An 18,216-nucleotide genomic window follows, 5' to 3' on the forward strand; every position below is an offset into this window, starting at 1 on the left:
AACTGAAATTACAACAAAAGGAATAAAATGCATTTCCTAACATCACTCCCTCCTTAAAATCAACCTTGTCCACAAGGTTTCAGAGCTGAAATGTTGGGAATCTGGCATGAAAATCATCATAATCCTCCCAAGTAGCTGTGCTCTCTTCTTGTCCAACCCACTGTACTAGCAACTGAACACCTGCCTTGTCTTCCTTCTTGTAAATTCTCCTGGCAATTATTGCCAAAGGAGCATCTGATGGATGAGAGTCCCGCATCTGAGCTTCATCTGTCAGTGTTGGCAGAGCTGTTATGGTTGAATCCACATTTCCCATGTGCCTCTTGAGGCAGCTGACATGAAAAACAGGATGGATTTTTGTTCCCTCAGGTAGTTTGAGTTTGTAAGCAACAGGTCCTACTCTCTCCAATATCTCATAAGGACCGTAGTATCGAGGGTGTAGCTTGTGATAAGCATGTGAAGCCAATGTTTGCAACTGATATGGCAGTAGCTTGAGATAGACTAAGTCACCAACAGAAAACTCTCTCTCAGTCCTTTTCTTGTTTGCATGAACTGCCATTCGATTCTGAGCCATTGCTAAGTTAGACCTGAGTATGGTAAGCAACTTATCCCTCTCAATCAACTCTTGTTCCACCGAATCCATTTTTGCAGTACCTAACTCATAAGAAGTAACATGAGGAGGAGGGTACCCATATACCAATTCAAATGGAGTAAATTTTGAGGAAGTATGATAGGAAGTATTATAGTTCCACTCTGCCCATGGTAACCATTTGACCCAATTCTTAGGTTTGTTTCCCACAAAGCACCTCAGATATGTTTCAACACACCTATTGACCACCTCAGTTTGTCCATCACTCTGAGGGTGGTACCCCGAGCTCATGCAAAGTTGTGATCCTTGCAACTTAAAGAACTCCTTCCAAAAAGAGCTTAGGAACAACGGATCTCTGTCACTCACAATTGTAGATGGCATTCCATGCAGCTTGAATATGTTATCAACAAACAACTGAGCCACAGTCACGGCAGTATAGGGATGAGCTAAAGCTAAGAAGTGAGCATACTTAGTAAGCCTATCTACTACCACAAAAATGACAGTTTTTCCTTTGCAAGATGGTAATCCCACAATGAAATCCATGCTTATATCAGTCCATATTTTTTGAGGAATTGGCAAAGGTTGAAGTAAACCAGGAGGAGATAGAGTTTCATACTTGTTTTGTTGGCAAGTATTACACTCTGAGATATATGTCTTTATGTCGCCCTTCATACCTGGCCAATAAAAACCCCTTTTTAGTCTATGATAGGTCTTCAATACACCTTGGTGCCCTGCTGCAGGTGTTGAATGATGCTCAGTTAAAAGCTTAAGCTTCCAAGTGGAATTGGGGCTGATTACTATCCTGGACTTGTACTTGAGTAAGCCATTATCAAGATGATAATGGGCTAACTTAGAATCACTGGCTGTTCCACTCCCCAAGGATGTAACCGCTGCCCTTTTTTGCTTGATCCAAGCATCTTCTTCATTGTATCTTCTTAATTCATCCAACCACCCAAAATAGGGATAAGAGATAGCTTGACAACTCATGGATGAATGATTGACCCCAGTAGAACACTGAGTGTCATGATCTGTGACTTGTCTTCTAGAGAGGGCATCAGCAACTACGTTATCAACCCCCTTCTTAAAATGAATTTCATAATCAAATCCCATCAATTTGGAAACCCACTTCTGTTGGAATGTGGTATGAGCCCTTTGGTTTAAAAAATATTTCAAGCTGCAGTGGTCAGTCTTGATTATAAAATGTCTACCCTGAAGGTAGGACTGCCATTTCTTGACAGCATGTACAATTGCAATGAGTTCTCTCTCATAGGTGGAGAGAGCTTGATTCTTAGGTCCTAAGGCTCGACTGGTAAACGCAATGGGTCTCCCTTGTTGCTGGAGAACCGCACCAATGCCGTTATCTGAAGCATCACATTCCAACTCAAATGGCAATGTAAAATCAGGCAGAGCAAGGACCTGTGGAGAGGTCATAGTATCCTTGAGATTCTGGAAAGCTACTTCAGCTGCTGGGGTCCACAAAAAGCCATCTTTCTTAGTCATCTGGTAAAGGGGTTGGCAGATTTTGCCAAAACCAGGCACAAATTTCCTGTAATAACCTGTGAGACCAAGGAAACCTCTCAATTCTTTCACTGTAGTAGGCTTAGGCCAGTCCACGATAGCCTGAATCTTGGAGGGATCAGCCTCTACACCTTTGCTTGATATGACATGGCCCAAATATTCCACTCTACTTTGACCAAAAGCACATTTCTGCTTTTTAACATAAAGTTGGTGCTGCTGTAACACTTCAAAGGTCATTTTAAGATGTAACAAATGGTCTTCCCAAGTCTTACTATAGACCAATATGTCGTCGAAGAACACAAGGATGAAATGCCGCAAGTGGGGTCTGAATATATCATTCATAAGGCTTTGGAATGTCGCAGGAGCATTAGTGAGTCCAAAAGGCATCACTAAGAACTCATAATGACCTTCATGGGTTCTGAAAGCAGTTTTTTCAATGTCATGAGGATGCATCAAAAGTTGATGATAACCGGACCGTAAATCAAGCTTAGAGAAAAACAGAGCACCATGTAGTTCATCTAAGAGATCATCAATCAGAGGAATAGGGTACTTATCCTTGATTGTTATGGCATTAAGCTCCCTGTAGTCCATACACATTCTCCAGGTTCCTTCTTTTTTCTTCACAAGGAGAACTGGACAAGAGAAAGGACTGTGGCTTGGTCGGATAAAACCTGCCTTAAGGAGTTCTTGAACTGCTTTTTCAATCTCAGTCTTTTGCAAGGGACCATAATGGTAGGGTCGTATATTAGGGGGCTTAGATCCAGGAACGAGTGGAATTTGATGATTGTGAACCCTACTCGGCGGTAGCTCAGTAGGTAAGACAAAAATGGTGTCAAACTGCCCCAACACCTCTTGTAGTTGCGTAAGTTGCAAGGGGTTTAACTCACAAGCTTCAACCATTTTATCTTCAATGGAGTAAAGGAACAAGCCCAAATTAGAGTTGAAAATCTCTTTGTCAAGCTGTTGAAGAGTCACCTCTTGAATCAGTGGAGCAGGTGAGTCACTATGAATGAGCTTATACTGAGAACCATTCTTGGCAAATTCCATAGTTAGTAGCTGGAAATCCCATAGAACCGGGCTAACTGAGGAAAGCCATTGGACCCCTAATACGATGTCACACCCTCCTAATGGCAAAGAGTATAGATCCACACTACATTCATAACCCCCAATTGATAAAGCAGCATCAGTGCAGCAACCTGAACTACTAACCTTACCCCCATCCGCAATCATCACTTCAAATGGTTTAGTAGGTTGAGTGTGCCAAGCAAATTTCTTAAGGAGTCTAGAATCCACAAAATTATGGGTGCTTCCAGAATCTAAGAGAACTGTGACTTGGTGACCATTCACTGAACTGATGACTTTCATTGTTTTCACAGTGGGCCTAGCAAGTGTGCCATAAAACGCACATTCACTAAGTTCCATTTGTAAAATTTCAGGTGGTGGTTCTTCTAGCAATGGGGTGGTGATCTCCTCTTCAGGGTAAGCTAGATCAAGCATGAGGAGTTGCTTATTAGCACAATTATGTCCCATGCGCCACTTTTCATCACAAAACCAGCACTCACCCTTCTCCCTTTTGCGTTGAATTTCCGCAGGAGTTAACCTCTTCACAGGGAAATTAGAGGGTTTAACACTAGGAGTGATGTGTGGTGTAGTAGGGGTGTGTAACACACGAGGCTGTGGAAAAGGCTTAGTATAGCCACTCTTCAAATCACACAATTTAGCATCAAGTTGTAAGGCAATTGAAATGGCATCATGCACATCAGAAGGGCGCAGAAGCTTAACATCATATTTAAGTTCACGTTTCAATCCACCCAAGAAACAACTCTTTAACAATAGAGGCCCTAAATCATGGGTTCTATTTGCCAAACGCCTAAATTCAGTGATGTAATCTTTGAGAGTACCTGATTGTTTCAATTTGAAGAGCGCTTCGGCACTGTCTTCAAACTCAGAGGGTCCAAATTCTTTGCAAAATGCGTGTGTGAAATCCCCCCACCGAGGAGTGGTGCGCAAGCAATCGTGCCATCGAAACCACTGGAGTGCCTCTCCTTCCAAGTGAAACGAGACCGTTAAGACCTTCTGAAGCTCAGGAATGGAATAGTAGGTGAAAAACTGTTCCGATTTATAAATCCAAGCAAGTGGGTCTTCACCCGGAGTGAATCGGGGAAAATCAATGCGAGGTTGCCAGTTATGGCGAGGCCGGTGAGGATCGAGGTCGCCGGAATCGTGAGGATCGGCGATGAGTGGTTGGGGAGGAGGATCAGTATCAGAAGTGGAACCTCCGCTCCCACGAGCACAAGCTTGCTCCCGACGAAATTGTTCGAAGAACATCGCCATTTTTGAATCGATGGAATCAGAGAGGGCAGCAACAGAAGATTCCAAAGCAGCAACTCGAGCGTCCATGAGAGATAATCGAGTGTTGGGATTGTAGCGGGGCATACAAAGAGGGATCCAGGATCAAAATGGGGTGATACCAATGTTAAGAACCTGCTCAACCTGTACAATGTAGCAAGGAAGATATGGAGTGGAAGAGGTAGAAGACGAGCAAGAAACTCGTGTGAATTTCAATTAATAATACTCAAATATTAGTCTGAGGAGCAATGAGGCCATTGCTCCATTTAAGTAGCCTTTCCACTCAGAAATGCCAACTCAGCATTCCATTACATAACCACTCACTAAAGGACAAACCCTTTTATTTACTAAACTGAAATTACAACAAAAGGAATAAAATGCATTTCCTAACAGCAGTCTTCAAATTCTGTTCTTATAGTTTTCTGCAGAATAGAGTCTGTTGTATTGTCCATTGATGCAGTGGCTTCATCGAGCGCCAGTATCCGGCTCCTCTTCAACAAAGCACGTCCCAAACAGAATAGTTGTCACTGCCCCATGCTCCAGTTTGTTCCATCTTGTACAACTGCAATCCAAGTTTTGAATTATTTCTTGATTTATACACTTTCAGATAATAATAGTGTTTGTTACATTGACACCAAAAAGCACTCCTGCAAGAAATAGTTCTTACCTAAAGAATCCAGGCCGTCTTCTTTTTTCTTGAATGGCTTCTCGCAACCGACATTTGTCGAGCACCTTTTACACATTGAGATGGAAGATGCATTAAGTTAGACAAAAGGAATGTTACAATTTGCCAAATGGTCGTTCTGAAACGCCGAATTTTACTGCAATACGTAAAATTCAACAAGTGATAACAATCATCACATAAGAAGGAAAAAACTTACCGCCCATATTTGGTTATCAGTATGCCTAGATAAGGGGTCTAGATTGAATCTCACAGACCCACTGAATAGAGTCGGATCTTGTGGGATGACCCCAAAACGTGATCTTAAATCATGAAGTCCAATTGTGCAAATGTCATAGTCATCTACAATAACCTTTCCTTCTGTCGGCTCTACCAGATGAAACACAACGCTGATAAGAGTTGTCTTTCCATTTCCAGTCCGGCCAACAATCCCAATTTTGTCCCCTCCTTCAATTGTGCAATTTATCCCACGAAGAACTAGCGGAGCATTTGGCTTGTACCTTACCTGCATAAGTTTAATCCTATGTCACCGTCACGTACAAGTCTCAATGTTCTTAAAGTTCAATAGTATTTCTTTTGTAATACTAACCTTTAAATCGAGTATTTCCACTTTACCAACAGTAGGCCACTCGTGCGCAGGTCGGTTGTCTTCTATTACTTCTAGAGCTTCGCTAGGAATATGCATGTATTGTTCTACCCTTTCTACAGATATGATGGCATTTGCAAGCATGCACTGATATTGGACAGCGATTACAACAAATACTTTCAATGACAGACCATAAGATAGTATCATGCCAATAAATCCTGTGAAACAATTAAGCAAAATGGTTTATTAGGGGCTAGGGCACATGAAATGCAAACGAGGCACCACATATGGCAAACTGAATTTTGTAAAGTTATGAGGCCAAATCTGATGATGGAAGGCAGTGTTTACTAACCAGACGAAGAAGCCTTGAATCGAATCAAAGTAACGGCAAATGCTGAGGCTGAGAGAACAATAGTGCATACCAACTCAAGACGTCCTCTCAACCACTCATTTGCAGAAAAAACTATTGAAGTCGGTGCTAGCATTTGCATCAATAAGCTCCAACGTTTTTTAGAGGAACTGATCCTCCTCTCCAAACGCTCTGATAGTCAGGGCTCCAGCATTAGATTCGGCAAGGTGGCTTACAAGGGCAGACTTGGTTGTACCATTCATTCGCATCAACTCTTTTGCCGAAGAAAAGTAGCAATTCTGTTTGTAGAAAAGAAAATCAAATAACACATTCTTTGTTTAGTGAAGGCAAATCAAAGGTAAGGAAATTATTGAAGGACTAAACAAGAGTGTCTCTCTTAAGTACTTGTAAGACTATAGTAACATAAATTGTGGGAATAATCAGAAACACGACTAGCCAAGTACGAAAAACCAATACTAAAAATATGCTATATGTGTTCAAAGTTCCCCCAACCGCAATGATAAACTTGAAAGCCACTTCAAGGTCAATGATATTCATATCTGTAGATACCTAAACAAAATAGCCAATCCAAACGTTAGTTCCATTAGCTTACTGTAAAGAAAATCATTTCAAATCTGTTTTTTGAATCTTACCCGACTAAGTATCCTTCCCACGGGTGTTGAGTCATAAAACAGCATTGGTTCTCGGAAAAGAGTTCAATAGGGTTTCAAAAATGGAACTTGATGCCCCGCATCCCAAGTAGACTATAAAGAAAGATCGAATGAACAAAGCAAGTGCCATGATACACATGATCACAGAATAAACAGTGAAGAGTTCCACTCTTGACATGCTGGAATCCTAAAGTTTCGAAGCCAACCAATAATATTGAATTAGTTGCCCAACTATGAACATCGAGTAGAGAAGGATGCACACAGAGAAGTACAAAAATCCCTTGCTTGGCTTCAAATACTGGATGTATGGCTTAAAACCAGTGTCTCCTATTTCTCTCTGTTCTTGCTTAATCAATTGGTCTCTTGAAGATTCCTTTAGAGGTAACTCAGTGTTAACTTTCTCAATCTCCTCCGTGGCTAATTTATGTTTTCCAGTAGAAGCTTGTTCAACTTCAACTTGCGTCTCAAAACGAGCAGTGTCATCGTGTACATTGATGAGGTCTCGGAATTCTGGAGAAGAAGCTAGCAACTCTTCGTAAGGAGCTGCTATTAAAATTTGCCCTGAATTCATCAACTACGAAGTAAAATACATATTACATGATATTCAAATCATATCGGTGAACCATGTAAAAACATAACTAGCAGATTAAGAAGAATGATATCGGTAAACCATGTAAAAACGTAAACAATGTAGAAATTAAAAGTATTCAAATCATAAATACCAATATCGAATTAAAAGCCAGAATTGTTGAATCTGAAATAGAAAGGAACGAAGTTACCCAAAAAATGTAGAAGCCTTGAGTGGTGAATGATTCTTGGGATGAGTCGCAAACTAAGTCGCTTTCTTTAAGACGTTTCGCTGCTCTGCCCAAAATGTGCAAGCCGTTCATAAACACGATGTCATTCCCAGGATAAAACAGCCCAGAACCTTCTTCTGATAAGGTTCTTCCTTGCACAACGGAAAAACCTTCTAACTCACACCCTTTTGATATGTTGCTATTAACTTAATATTTGTAAGACTTGTCTTTTTTTCTTATTATCCCTTTTTATAGATCCTCCGGACTTATATATATATATATATATAATAAAAGAGACGTTGGGGGATGTAAATGATTTAAGGGAAAGAAAGCTGCAAGTAATCAATGCAGAAGAAAACAAAACAGACTAAATCAAAACATCTAAATCACAACGGAATAAAAAATTATGTAAAAATAGATTTGAGCTGTTTTTCCATTCAGAGAAAGAATCCCATCTTTAAGGTGAGAAGCTTTCTCACGTTTCTAGTGAATGAATGATCCTGATCAGATAATAAAGTTAATGACAATTTATAAGGTTATAACAATTTACGTTTTATATTCAATGTTTGTAATAAAACAAATCATAAATATATTTAAAATATTTAAATAAAAGCATAACTGCTCTAACAATCCCCCACTTGTTTTTATTTAAAATATATATCAAGCAACATATCATAAAGCTATGCATAAGTAAATGTGTTTCTCAACTTGAACCTGTATATAGTGTTCGTAATCCAAATTATACTAAAGTAACTTATAGTTTTGAACTCTATCTCTGACAACACCACACACATAACTTTATTAAGATGAAGTTCAAAAAGCCAGCACATTACGACCATGTGCTTGTATCCCAGTATAGTGAATGCTATAGAAACTTGCCCAATATTTCATAGGAAGCGGCCTCACTTCCACATTCACATAGGTAAGACTATCAAGGATATTCCTGTAGCTAGATATCCCACTCAACATAGAGTATAGATCTTACTAAGAGAAAAAATCACAACCTAAAAACGTTTCAGGATGTCATGCTTCTTAGGGATGGACATGGAATAATTTCCAAATTAAAATTAGCAAGACTTCACTCATATCACTTGTGACTTGTTATTACCCTTTGAACCTATTTCTTGGGATCTCTAGTCTATAGGTTGGGTTGCTATAAAAAATAACTCAATTTTCTACGGGTTTTAGTCCCATCCCTTTCGAGGTTTTCCAAACCTTTTCTCGTGCTAGTCATTTCGTCAAAGGATCAACCAAGTTTTCTTCAGACCGTATATGATCCACTCTTACAGCTCATTTTGAGAGGTAATCTCTTACAGTGTTGTGCTTACGGCGTATTTGTCGCCTTTTCCGGTTATAATAACGGTTTTGCACTTTAGCTATTGCCGATGTGCTATCACAATGGATCAAAACTGCTGGAATCGGTTTCTCCCATAAAGGGGTATCTGACAGTAGGTTTCTCAACCATCCTGCTTCTTCGCTTGTCGTAGCTAGTGCTATTAATTCTGATTCCATTGTAGACTGAGCCAAGATAGTCTGTTTCTTCGACTTCCATGACACAGCCCCGCTACCAATACTAAAAATATATCCACTAGTGGCTTTAGAGTCATCTGAAAGGGTATTCCAATTAGCATCACTGTAACCTTCTAGGACAACGGGAAACTTCTCATAGTGTAATATGAAATTCATCGTCCTTTTAAGGTATCTCATAAGCCTTTCTATAGCATGCCAATGCTCCAAACTGGGTCTGCTAGTAAACCTACATAAAACTCCTACGGCATAAGATATATCAGGCCTAGTGCAATCAGTAGCAAAACGAAGACTACCAATAATACTCACATACTCAGATTGTTTAACACTATCACTAGTGTTCTTAAACAATTTTACACTAGGATCATAAGGAGTACATGCTGGTTTACAATCAAAATAATTATACTTTCTTAAAAAAAATTCTATGTAGTGAGATTGATCTAAAGAGAACCCATGTTCGGACCTAGTTATTTTCAAACCAAGTATTACACTAGCTTCACCCAGGTCTTTCATATCAAAATTAGCACATAACAAAGTTTTGACATTATTTACAACATAAATATTCGAACCAAAAATAAGCAAATCATTCACATATAGGCATATTATAGTGCATATATTATTTTCAGACTTATAATAGATGCATTTATCACTTTCATTTATTTTAAAACGATTCGAAGTAACCAAACTATCAAATCTCGCATGCCATTGTTTAGGAGCTTGTTTCAATCCATAAAGTGACTTATCTAACTTGCAAACTTTATTTTATTGTCCTGGAATAATAAAACCCTCTGGTTGATCCATATATATTTCTTCCTCTAATTCACCATTTAAGAAAGCTGTTTTAACATCCATATGGTGCATAACAAGATCATGAATAGAAGCTAAAGTAAACAATACATGAATAGAAGTTATTCTAGTCACAGGTGAATAAGTATCAAAGAAATCAATATTTTCTCTTTGTCTATAGCCTTTGGCAACAAGTCGGGCTTTAAAATTTTCAACTGAACCGTCAAGTTTTAATTTTCTTTTAAGAATCCATTTGCAACCTATTGTTTTGCAACCAGGTGGAAGATCCACCAAATGCCAAGTTTGATTTGACTCCAAGGAGTCCATTTCATCATTTATAGCTTCTTGCTACAAATCTGCATCTAAAGAAGTTAAAGCTTCTTGAATTGTATTAGGATCTTCTTGTAAGTTATATACATGAAAATCAGGCCCAAAATCTTTAGCTATTCGAGCTCTTTTACTTTTCCTAGGTTCTAATGCAGATTGACTATGTTCTACAATAGTAGGTTCATAAGTTTTAGAAGAATTAGAACTCCCACTATTTCAAAGATTAACAGGAAATTTATTCTCATAAAAATCAGCATCAAGTGACTCAATTTATGACATGGTTTTTCAAATCATAAAATCTATATGCTTTGCTATTACATGCATAACCAATAAAAACACATTCATATGCTCTACTAGCCAATTTCGATCTTTTTGGATCAAGTTTACAAACATAAGCTAAACAACCCCAAGTTCTGAAATACAACACATTTGGTTTCTTATTTTTCCAAATTTCGTAAGGAGAAATATTTGTTTTTGAGTTAGGGATTCTATTTAACACATAACATACAGTCAACACAATTTCACCCCACCAATAAGAAGCAACTCCATAACTAAGCAAAATAGCAACAGTCAATTCACAAAAAGTTCGATTTTTTCTTTCCGCTTTACCATTCATTTCAAGAGAATAAGGAGCAGTAGTTTCATGAATAATTCCATGAGACTTAAACAAATTAACAAATTCAGTAGATTCATATTCTTGTCCTCTATCACTACGAAATCTTTTAATCTTACGATTAAATTGATTTTCAACTTCAGTCAAGAAAGTTTTGAACATGTCAATAGCTTCACTTTTATTTTTCATAAGATAGACAAAACAGTAATTCGAACAATCATCAATAAAGGTAATAAAATAACGTTTTCCATTTCTAGTTAGCACTATACCAAATTCGCATATATAAGAATGAATTAAATCAAGTGGTTCAGATTCTCTATTGACCGATTTATGTGAAGTTCTAATGATTTTAGCTTGACTACAATGTTCACATTTTTCAAAATCATTCAATGATAAGTTAGGTAAAAAACCTAAGTTACTCATGTTCTTAACCAAGCGTTTGTTAACATGACAAAGTCTAGCATGCCAAGTATTAAAAGAAGACAACATGTAAGTAGAAGTAGACATTTCATCAACATTCAATTTAAACATCCCATCATTAGCATATCCCTTTTCCCACAAAAACCCCATTTTTAGTGAGAGTATACGTATCTGCTCCAATGGTTTGAGTGAATCCAGCCTTGTTGAAAAGAAAGCCTGAGACCAGATTCTTCCTTATCGCTGGAGTGTGCATCACATCTTTTAGTATCATGGTTTTTCCAGAGGTGAACCTCAACTCCACCTCTCCAGTACCAGCAACATCAGTTAAGTGTGAATCACCCAACAACACCTTCCTTCCCTCAGCCACAGAATATGACACACCCCGACCGAGATCAAGGCATGTTGGCCGTCACGTGAGAGTGACGTAGCCATGTGCACAGTGCGGAAGCAATAAAGATAAGAATTATACGAATAATTAAAAACCAAATTACTAGAGTGCACTACTAAACATGAAGTGATAGGAGTTAGTTACAACAGTAAACACTCCTAATCAGAGCATAATAAGTCTAGGTGCAGTCCAGTAGAACAAGTACTAGTTACACAGTACCAGGAATGTCCTATTATTATTTAGATAGATCAGAACTGCCGACGTCCTCAAGCCACCAACAGCAAGCTTACTTAAAACCTGGAGGGGCGCAAAACAGAAAACGTGAGTGGGCAAAAACAAATGTTTTACAAAAATCATTTCATTTATCAACATAACTAACCCCTCGCTGTAAAACATGTATAATTTTTCCCAGAATCAAGATATAAGCATATCCATATATATATATATATATGAAATCATATCAATTCAAATCATGCTACACATAATCATATTCATATGTATGTCATGCCAAGATATAACAGAGTAAGCAATTCAGGTAAGAATAATTTCATAGAAATATAACATGTGAGCCAAAACCCCTATGGTAGTCTGTATAGCTAAATTCATAGCTCAAAAGTCACTTTAGCCGGAGTCACTACTATGACCTATACAGCAATATACTGCACAAGAGTCAGAACCAAACAAATAGGTCTATATGACAATAATGGGTGTAATACAATCATTCTTAATTCTACTCTCACATAATAGCTAGGTGATAAATCGCTAGTCACCTACGAGTCAGAACCATAAATAAGGTCTGTACGACAAGATTGTGCACTTAAATTAGATCCAATATGAGCATATGGTGCGGGAGGTGACATAATAAACAGGCCTATGCCATAACTCTAGCTAAATCACAATCACCCTAAGTGCAGTTTTATGAGCTCAACATTAATCAATCACATATTACCTCATCGATGATTCACATAACCAAACACAACTTACCTGAGCTTACCTGAGCGTCCACAACACCACATTTATACATATAAAGCATCACATACCAATTCATGTATGAATTATAACTTATATGCATGGCATTAAGGCATACTATCATTTAAACACATTTTTCCGGGAAAATATCAAGTATATAATATATACTGAAAACCAAAAGCCCACTCACTAGTATGTCGAAGGGTCGTAGCCCCCGAGTCGCCCTTGGATACGCTCGTCCTCGGGATAAGTCTCACCTAGATGCGAATTAACTATAAAAACGTTATTTTAAAGTACATAGGCAAAACTAGCTAATAACTTCTCATACATAGCTCAAAATGGGTATATGAACATACCACAGTGACCTACACAACCTTAGGATCATCCTCATATTTTTAGATAAATTTTTTGAAGCTTCACGCACCCCCACGCGCCTACAATGGTGCCCCCCACGAGCGGCCATGTGCCAGGCATACTGACAGCGTCAGTTAACGCCATCAGGCTTATACCGAGAATATTCCGTTAACTTCTAACTGTTACCGTTAAATCTAACTAACGGCGTTGGAATATTTCGTCAAACTTGACGGAATATTCCGTCGTCTTCAACCTTGGGACTTCGGCGACCGTCGTCGTCGCCGAAAAACTGGGGATTTTTAGAACTTTGATTTCTCACTCGTTTCTTCCCTATTTTTCACGCAATTTATACCAAAATGAAGCTCTTAACTTGTAGAACACAATCATACTAATTTAAAGTTCTAAAAGTAACGGGATCTCACCGGAGAATTCCAAGAAAAACCGGCCAAACTTCGTCCACACTATCCCGACGTCTAAAACCTTCAAACGAAGCACTCCGAGCTTCCTTGGGACCTCACTAAGCTTCCTACAAGCTTCAAATTTCCAAAAACATCCATAATTATGTGTGCATGAACAGTGCACAAATCGGGGGTTATGAAAACTAGGGTTTTCGAAGGTATCTTTACCTGAAATGGGTACCAATCGACTCATCTGAGCTCCACGAACACAATGGTGCCAACCTTGACCACGATCCGTGAAGTTTCAAGGGTTTTGGGTGTTTGTCCGTACGAGTTCGAAGGAGAGAGAGAGTGTCTGCGAGAGAGAGAGAGAGAGCACAGGAAGGAGAGATAAGGTAGGTGGGTGTGTGTGTGGTCCAAAAGCCACCAATCAAAACTAAGAAAAGTCTTAGTTCTAATTGGGTCACCAATCTAAAACAATTTAACCCAATAATAACTCACACACATTATTTAACGTCCGAGGGCAATTCTACCATTCCACATCATCGAAAATTATATATTTGGGACGGGCTATGACATAATAGGTCTTGAAAAGGGAACGATCATAGCAAACATGGTGAGAAGCGCCAGTGTCCACCCACCATCCCTCGGATCCATCAACTATGTTGATTTTTGATATCATTGCAATCAATTGCTTTTCAACAAGATTTGCCTGAGAAATAGAGTTTTTGCCTTATAATGCATGGAAAATTGAATTCGTCTTAAAATTGTTGAATCTGAAATAGAAAGGAACGAAGTTACCTGAAAAATGTAGAAGCCTTGAGTGGTGAATGATTCTTGAGATGAGTCGCGGACTAAGTCACTCTCTTTAAGATGTTTCGCAGCTCTACCCAAAGTGTGCAAGCAGTTCACAAAAACCACGTCATCCCCAGGATAAAACAACCCAAAACCTTCTTCTGATAAGGTTCTTCCTTGCACAACGGAAAAACCTTCTAACTCACACCCTTTCGATATGTTGCTATTAACTCAATATTTGTAAAATTTGTCTTTTTTTTCTTATTATCCTTTTTTTTTAGATCCTCCGGACTTATATATATATATATATATATATATATATATATATATATATATTTGTAAAATTTGTCTTTTTTTCTTATTATCCTTTTTTTTAGATCCTCCGGACTTATATATATATATATATATATATATATATATATATATATATATATATATATATATATATATATAGGAAATCTTTAAGGAAAGGGATCCCCATTTTTTTATAAAAATGGGGATTAGTTGCGGGGTCCACATTATATCGAACTTTAACGATCCGAATCGTCTATTTTTCAAGTTGCACCCATAGATTATCCTTACAAAATATTAGCCAAATCGGAAATGTTTAAGACATCTAATTGTGTTCAAAGAAATGAACGAATACTTTGTTATATAAGAAACAATGAAATTTTATCTTGATAATTAAATAGGCAAATGGTTTCGGATTAAATTGAATTTTTGCAAGAATGATCTATGAATCGAGACTTACAAAATAGACGGCTCGGATCGTTGAAGTTAGATGTGGAGTGAGCCCCACACCTAATCCCCATTTTTTTTCAAAAAATGGGGATCCCTTTGCTTAAAGGGCCTATATATATATATATATATAATAAAAGAGACGTTGGGGGATGTAAATGATTTAAGGGAAAGAAAGCTGCAAGTAATCAATGCAAAAGAAAACAAAACAGACTAAATCAAAACGTCCAAATCACAACATAATAAAAAATTATGTAAAAATATATTTGAGTTTTTTTTCTATTCAGAAAAAGAATCTCATCTTTAAGGTGAGAAGCTTTCTTACGTTTCTAGTGAATTAATGACCTGATCAGATAATAAAGTTACTAACAATTTATAAGGTTAATAACAATTTACGTTTTATATTCAATGTTTGTAATAAAACAAATCATAAATATATTTAAAATATTTAAATAAAAACATAACTGCTCTAACAAGAAGGAAATCAACTTGGTGTGTCACAAGCAAAACTGTCTTCTCTGCCGGTGCTCCCATGACATATTTCTGGAAAATTGTCACATTATCTTTCACTGGAGACTGAAGAGAGAGAAATAAAAGGACAATATCTTCATTAATTACTAATTTGAGAGGCAAATAAATAAAGAATTACTACATTGAATAGGCTGGTCGCCGTATGAGCATCAACTGCACTGAAAGGATCATCCAAGAGGTAGACATCAGCGTTTTGATACAGTGCACGCGCAAGTTGAATGCGCTGTTTCTGCCCACCACTTAGATTGACACCTCTCTCTCCTATATGAGTTAGATCACCGAACGATAGCATTTCAAGGTCCTTTACTAGGGAACACTTCTCAAGCGTTTGTTGGTATCGAACGCGATCCAAAAAGAATATTTTCCTGTATAGTTCCTGTTTGGAACCATGCAGACTGAGAAACATACGCTATCTTCCCATATACTTGAACCTGTAAAATTAGGCAGTCAGAAACTCTAGTAAGGCTTTACCATACATAATAATTGAAACATTACTTCCAAGTTAATCGGTTACTTACAATGCCATTGATGCATGGAACTTCTCCAAGAATTGAAGCTAAAAGGGTTGATTTACCCGAGCCAACCTCTCCACAAATTGCCACTTTTTCTCCCGGTTTAACCACCAAATTTATGTTCCTTAATGTAGGCTTTGTATCACTAGAACTATCGCATGAAATTTCGAGCATCTAAAGTAAATGGAATGCTCGACCTCTCTTCCATTGCTGTCTTTCCTTGTATATCTGTTCTCCAACTCCGGTTCATCAAGACACTTCACAATCCGAGATAATGAAATTTTTGCCTCAATAAATGCTCCGAAAACATCTGGGATCAGCTTAATGGGCTCCTGAACAATACGCAATGTTGCTAGAAATGTAAAAACATTAACAGATGAGAGTGTAAATCCAAGAATAGGAGATGACCAAAACAGAAAGTAACTGCAGCGACCAAAATAGGAGATGACCAAAACAGAACAGTATAATACCCCTTTTGTCTCAATACCTGAGTTAACCATTTCATTTCTTCTGTTCTTAACCCTTCTATAACCTTCTTGAAATTTGTCTCCCAAGAATACAGCTTCAAGATCTTCATATTCGTTAGTGCTTCGGCAATAGCCTTCAGCCTCCTATTTTGTGCTGCCATTAGCTTCTTTTGGTACTCGTGCTGCAACATCCTTAACGGATAGCTTGCCACCACAGTCACTATAAGTACAGTTAGAGCTGCAATGGTTGCCAGACCAACAGAGAAGTAAACAATAAGTAATGAAAGACACAGCTGAAGGCTTGTGGACCATAACTGATGAAACCAGAATGGAAATTCGCCAATTTTGTAAGCATCCACCGCTACATAATTCACTATCTCCCCAGGAGAGTGAGTCATCTTGGCCGAATTTGAGAGTCGTAGTTGCTTCTGATATATTGCTGCAGAAACCACTGATCTCACTTGGAGCCCAATCAATCTAGTTCTGAAGTGCCATTGCCTCTCCGACAATGACTCTAAGATTTTCACAATGAAGAGACCTAGAGTTAGTGCATAACCCTCGTATTTAAAAGCTGCATTACCTTCTGCAACATTAATGAAGGCCATGAGAAACAATGGACCACTACTCAGGGTTAGAATCTTGATCAGTGCGAAGAGCGCCGACACCAAAATAGCTTTCCTCTGGCTGAAGAAAATTAGGGACAAAACAGAAGGGTTACAGATGAATCTCTTTTCTTTCTTTTGATCAACTGCTCCGTAAATATTAAGTACCACGTTTGCGCTTGATCAGCCTGTCTCAGTTATGGAATAACTTCATTCTGAAGAAGCTTTTTCTTGCCTTTCTTCATCAATGGATTCAACCACCAAAATGACAATGTACTAAATAACCTGGCTTTTGCAAAAGGGGTTACGTTGTCATTTGAGCTGATTTGATCTCTGACATCTGATTCCTCCCCTTGCAAAGGTGCGTAGAAAGCATCGTCATGCAGTTCTAGATCACCCTTTGCAAATATATTGCTTCCTTGAAATGCACTAAAGAGCAAGAGTATTGACCCGGGGAAATATAAAATGTTTAAAACAACATTAACGGTTACTGCCTCATCCACAACAGCTTCCCAAATTGACGAACTGCAAATAAAAACTGCAAGCAAGAAGGCAAGAATCGAAAAAGCTTTTGCTATCACAATGTGTGGAGAGTGTGGCTTCTTTAGGGTTATGGTTAAACTCAAAAGCAACCATGTGAACCCTTGAAAGAACAAGACTAGCCATCCATGGAGAGGTAAAACAGTCTGATCTGTGTTAACTTTGTCGACGTTTTTCCATATCCCAAACCCCAAGTAGGCGAAAGCCAAACCGGAATTAAGGCTGGCCGAGACAATTGACAATGCATGGAAGGTGTGAGAGTCTGATGGTGCTATAATCTTCTTTGATGAGATTCTATATATGAAGAAACATAACAAGATAAATAGGATAAAGTTGTCAACTGCTATGATAAAAATATTGTTGAGACACGAATCTGGATCGAAGACAGATAAAAATCCAGAAGTGCATTCAGTTCTAGACTCAGTGGAACAGTTAGAACTGCTGCAAAATAAGGTCCCGAAACCCTCCCCCATGTTGTGCCTCAAGGATGTGGAAAATCTGCACAATTACATGGGTATTTTAGTGTTAAGCAGACCTATAATAATATATCATGAAACTTTGAAACAAGATGAGGGGATAATTTTTGCAGTTCAAAAACATGAAATTGAACGTTACGACCTTCGGAAGACAAGACAAAGCTCGGCATAGACCAACTAGACAATGTAGGCGTCGTCTGGTGTCTAGGATTGGATTGGATGACTCACTACATTC

General features: G+C 38.2%; 2 protein-coding genes across 2 annotated transcripts; both read right to left on the bottom strand.

Moving 5' to 3' along the window:
• Window positions 1-4,626: 4,626 nt before the first annotated feature.
• LOC114821114 (ABC transporter C family member 10-like) lies at window positions 4,627-7,759 on the bottom strand. The gene is made up of 6 exons (XM_070812460.1): window positions 6,724-7,759; window positions 6,074-6,640; window positions 5,725-5,939; window positions 5,335-5,640; window positions 5,121-5,185; window positions 4,627-5,015 (listed from the first exon to the last, which is right to left on the bottom strand). The coding sequence occupies exons 2-6, from the start codon at window positions 6,210-6,212 to the stop codon at window positions 4,919-4,921; spliced, it is 822 nt and encodes a 273-aa protein (XP_070668561.1). The 5' UTR covers window positions 6,213-6,640; window positions 6,724-7,759; the 3' UTR covers window positions 4,627-4,918.
• On the bottom strand, window positions 6,232-17,978 carry LOC114821115 (ABC transporter C family member 10-like). The gene is made up of 7 exons (XM_070811781.1): window positions 17,251-17,978; window positions 16,384-17,047; window positions 16,094-16,228; window positions 15,506-15,760; window positions 7,004-7,315; window positions 6,584-6,640; window positions 6,232-6,369 (listed from the first exon to the last, which is right to left on the bottom strand). The coding sequence occupies exons 1-7, from the start codon at window positions 17,976-17,978 to the stop codon at window positions 6,232-6,234; spliced, it is 2,289 nt and encodes a 762-aa protein (XP_070667882.1).
• Between the last annotated feature and the right edge of the window lie 238 nt (window positions 17,979-18,216).

Source organism: Malus domestica, chromosome 14 (genome assembly GCF_042453785.1).
Source record: "Malus domestica chromosome 14, GDT2T_hap1".
NCBI lineage: Eukaryota > Viridiplantae > Streptophyta > Magnoliopsida > Rosales > Rosaceae > Malus > Malus domestica.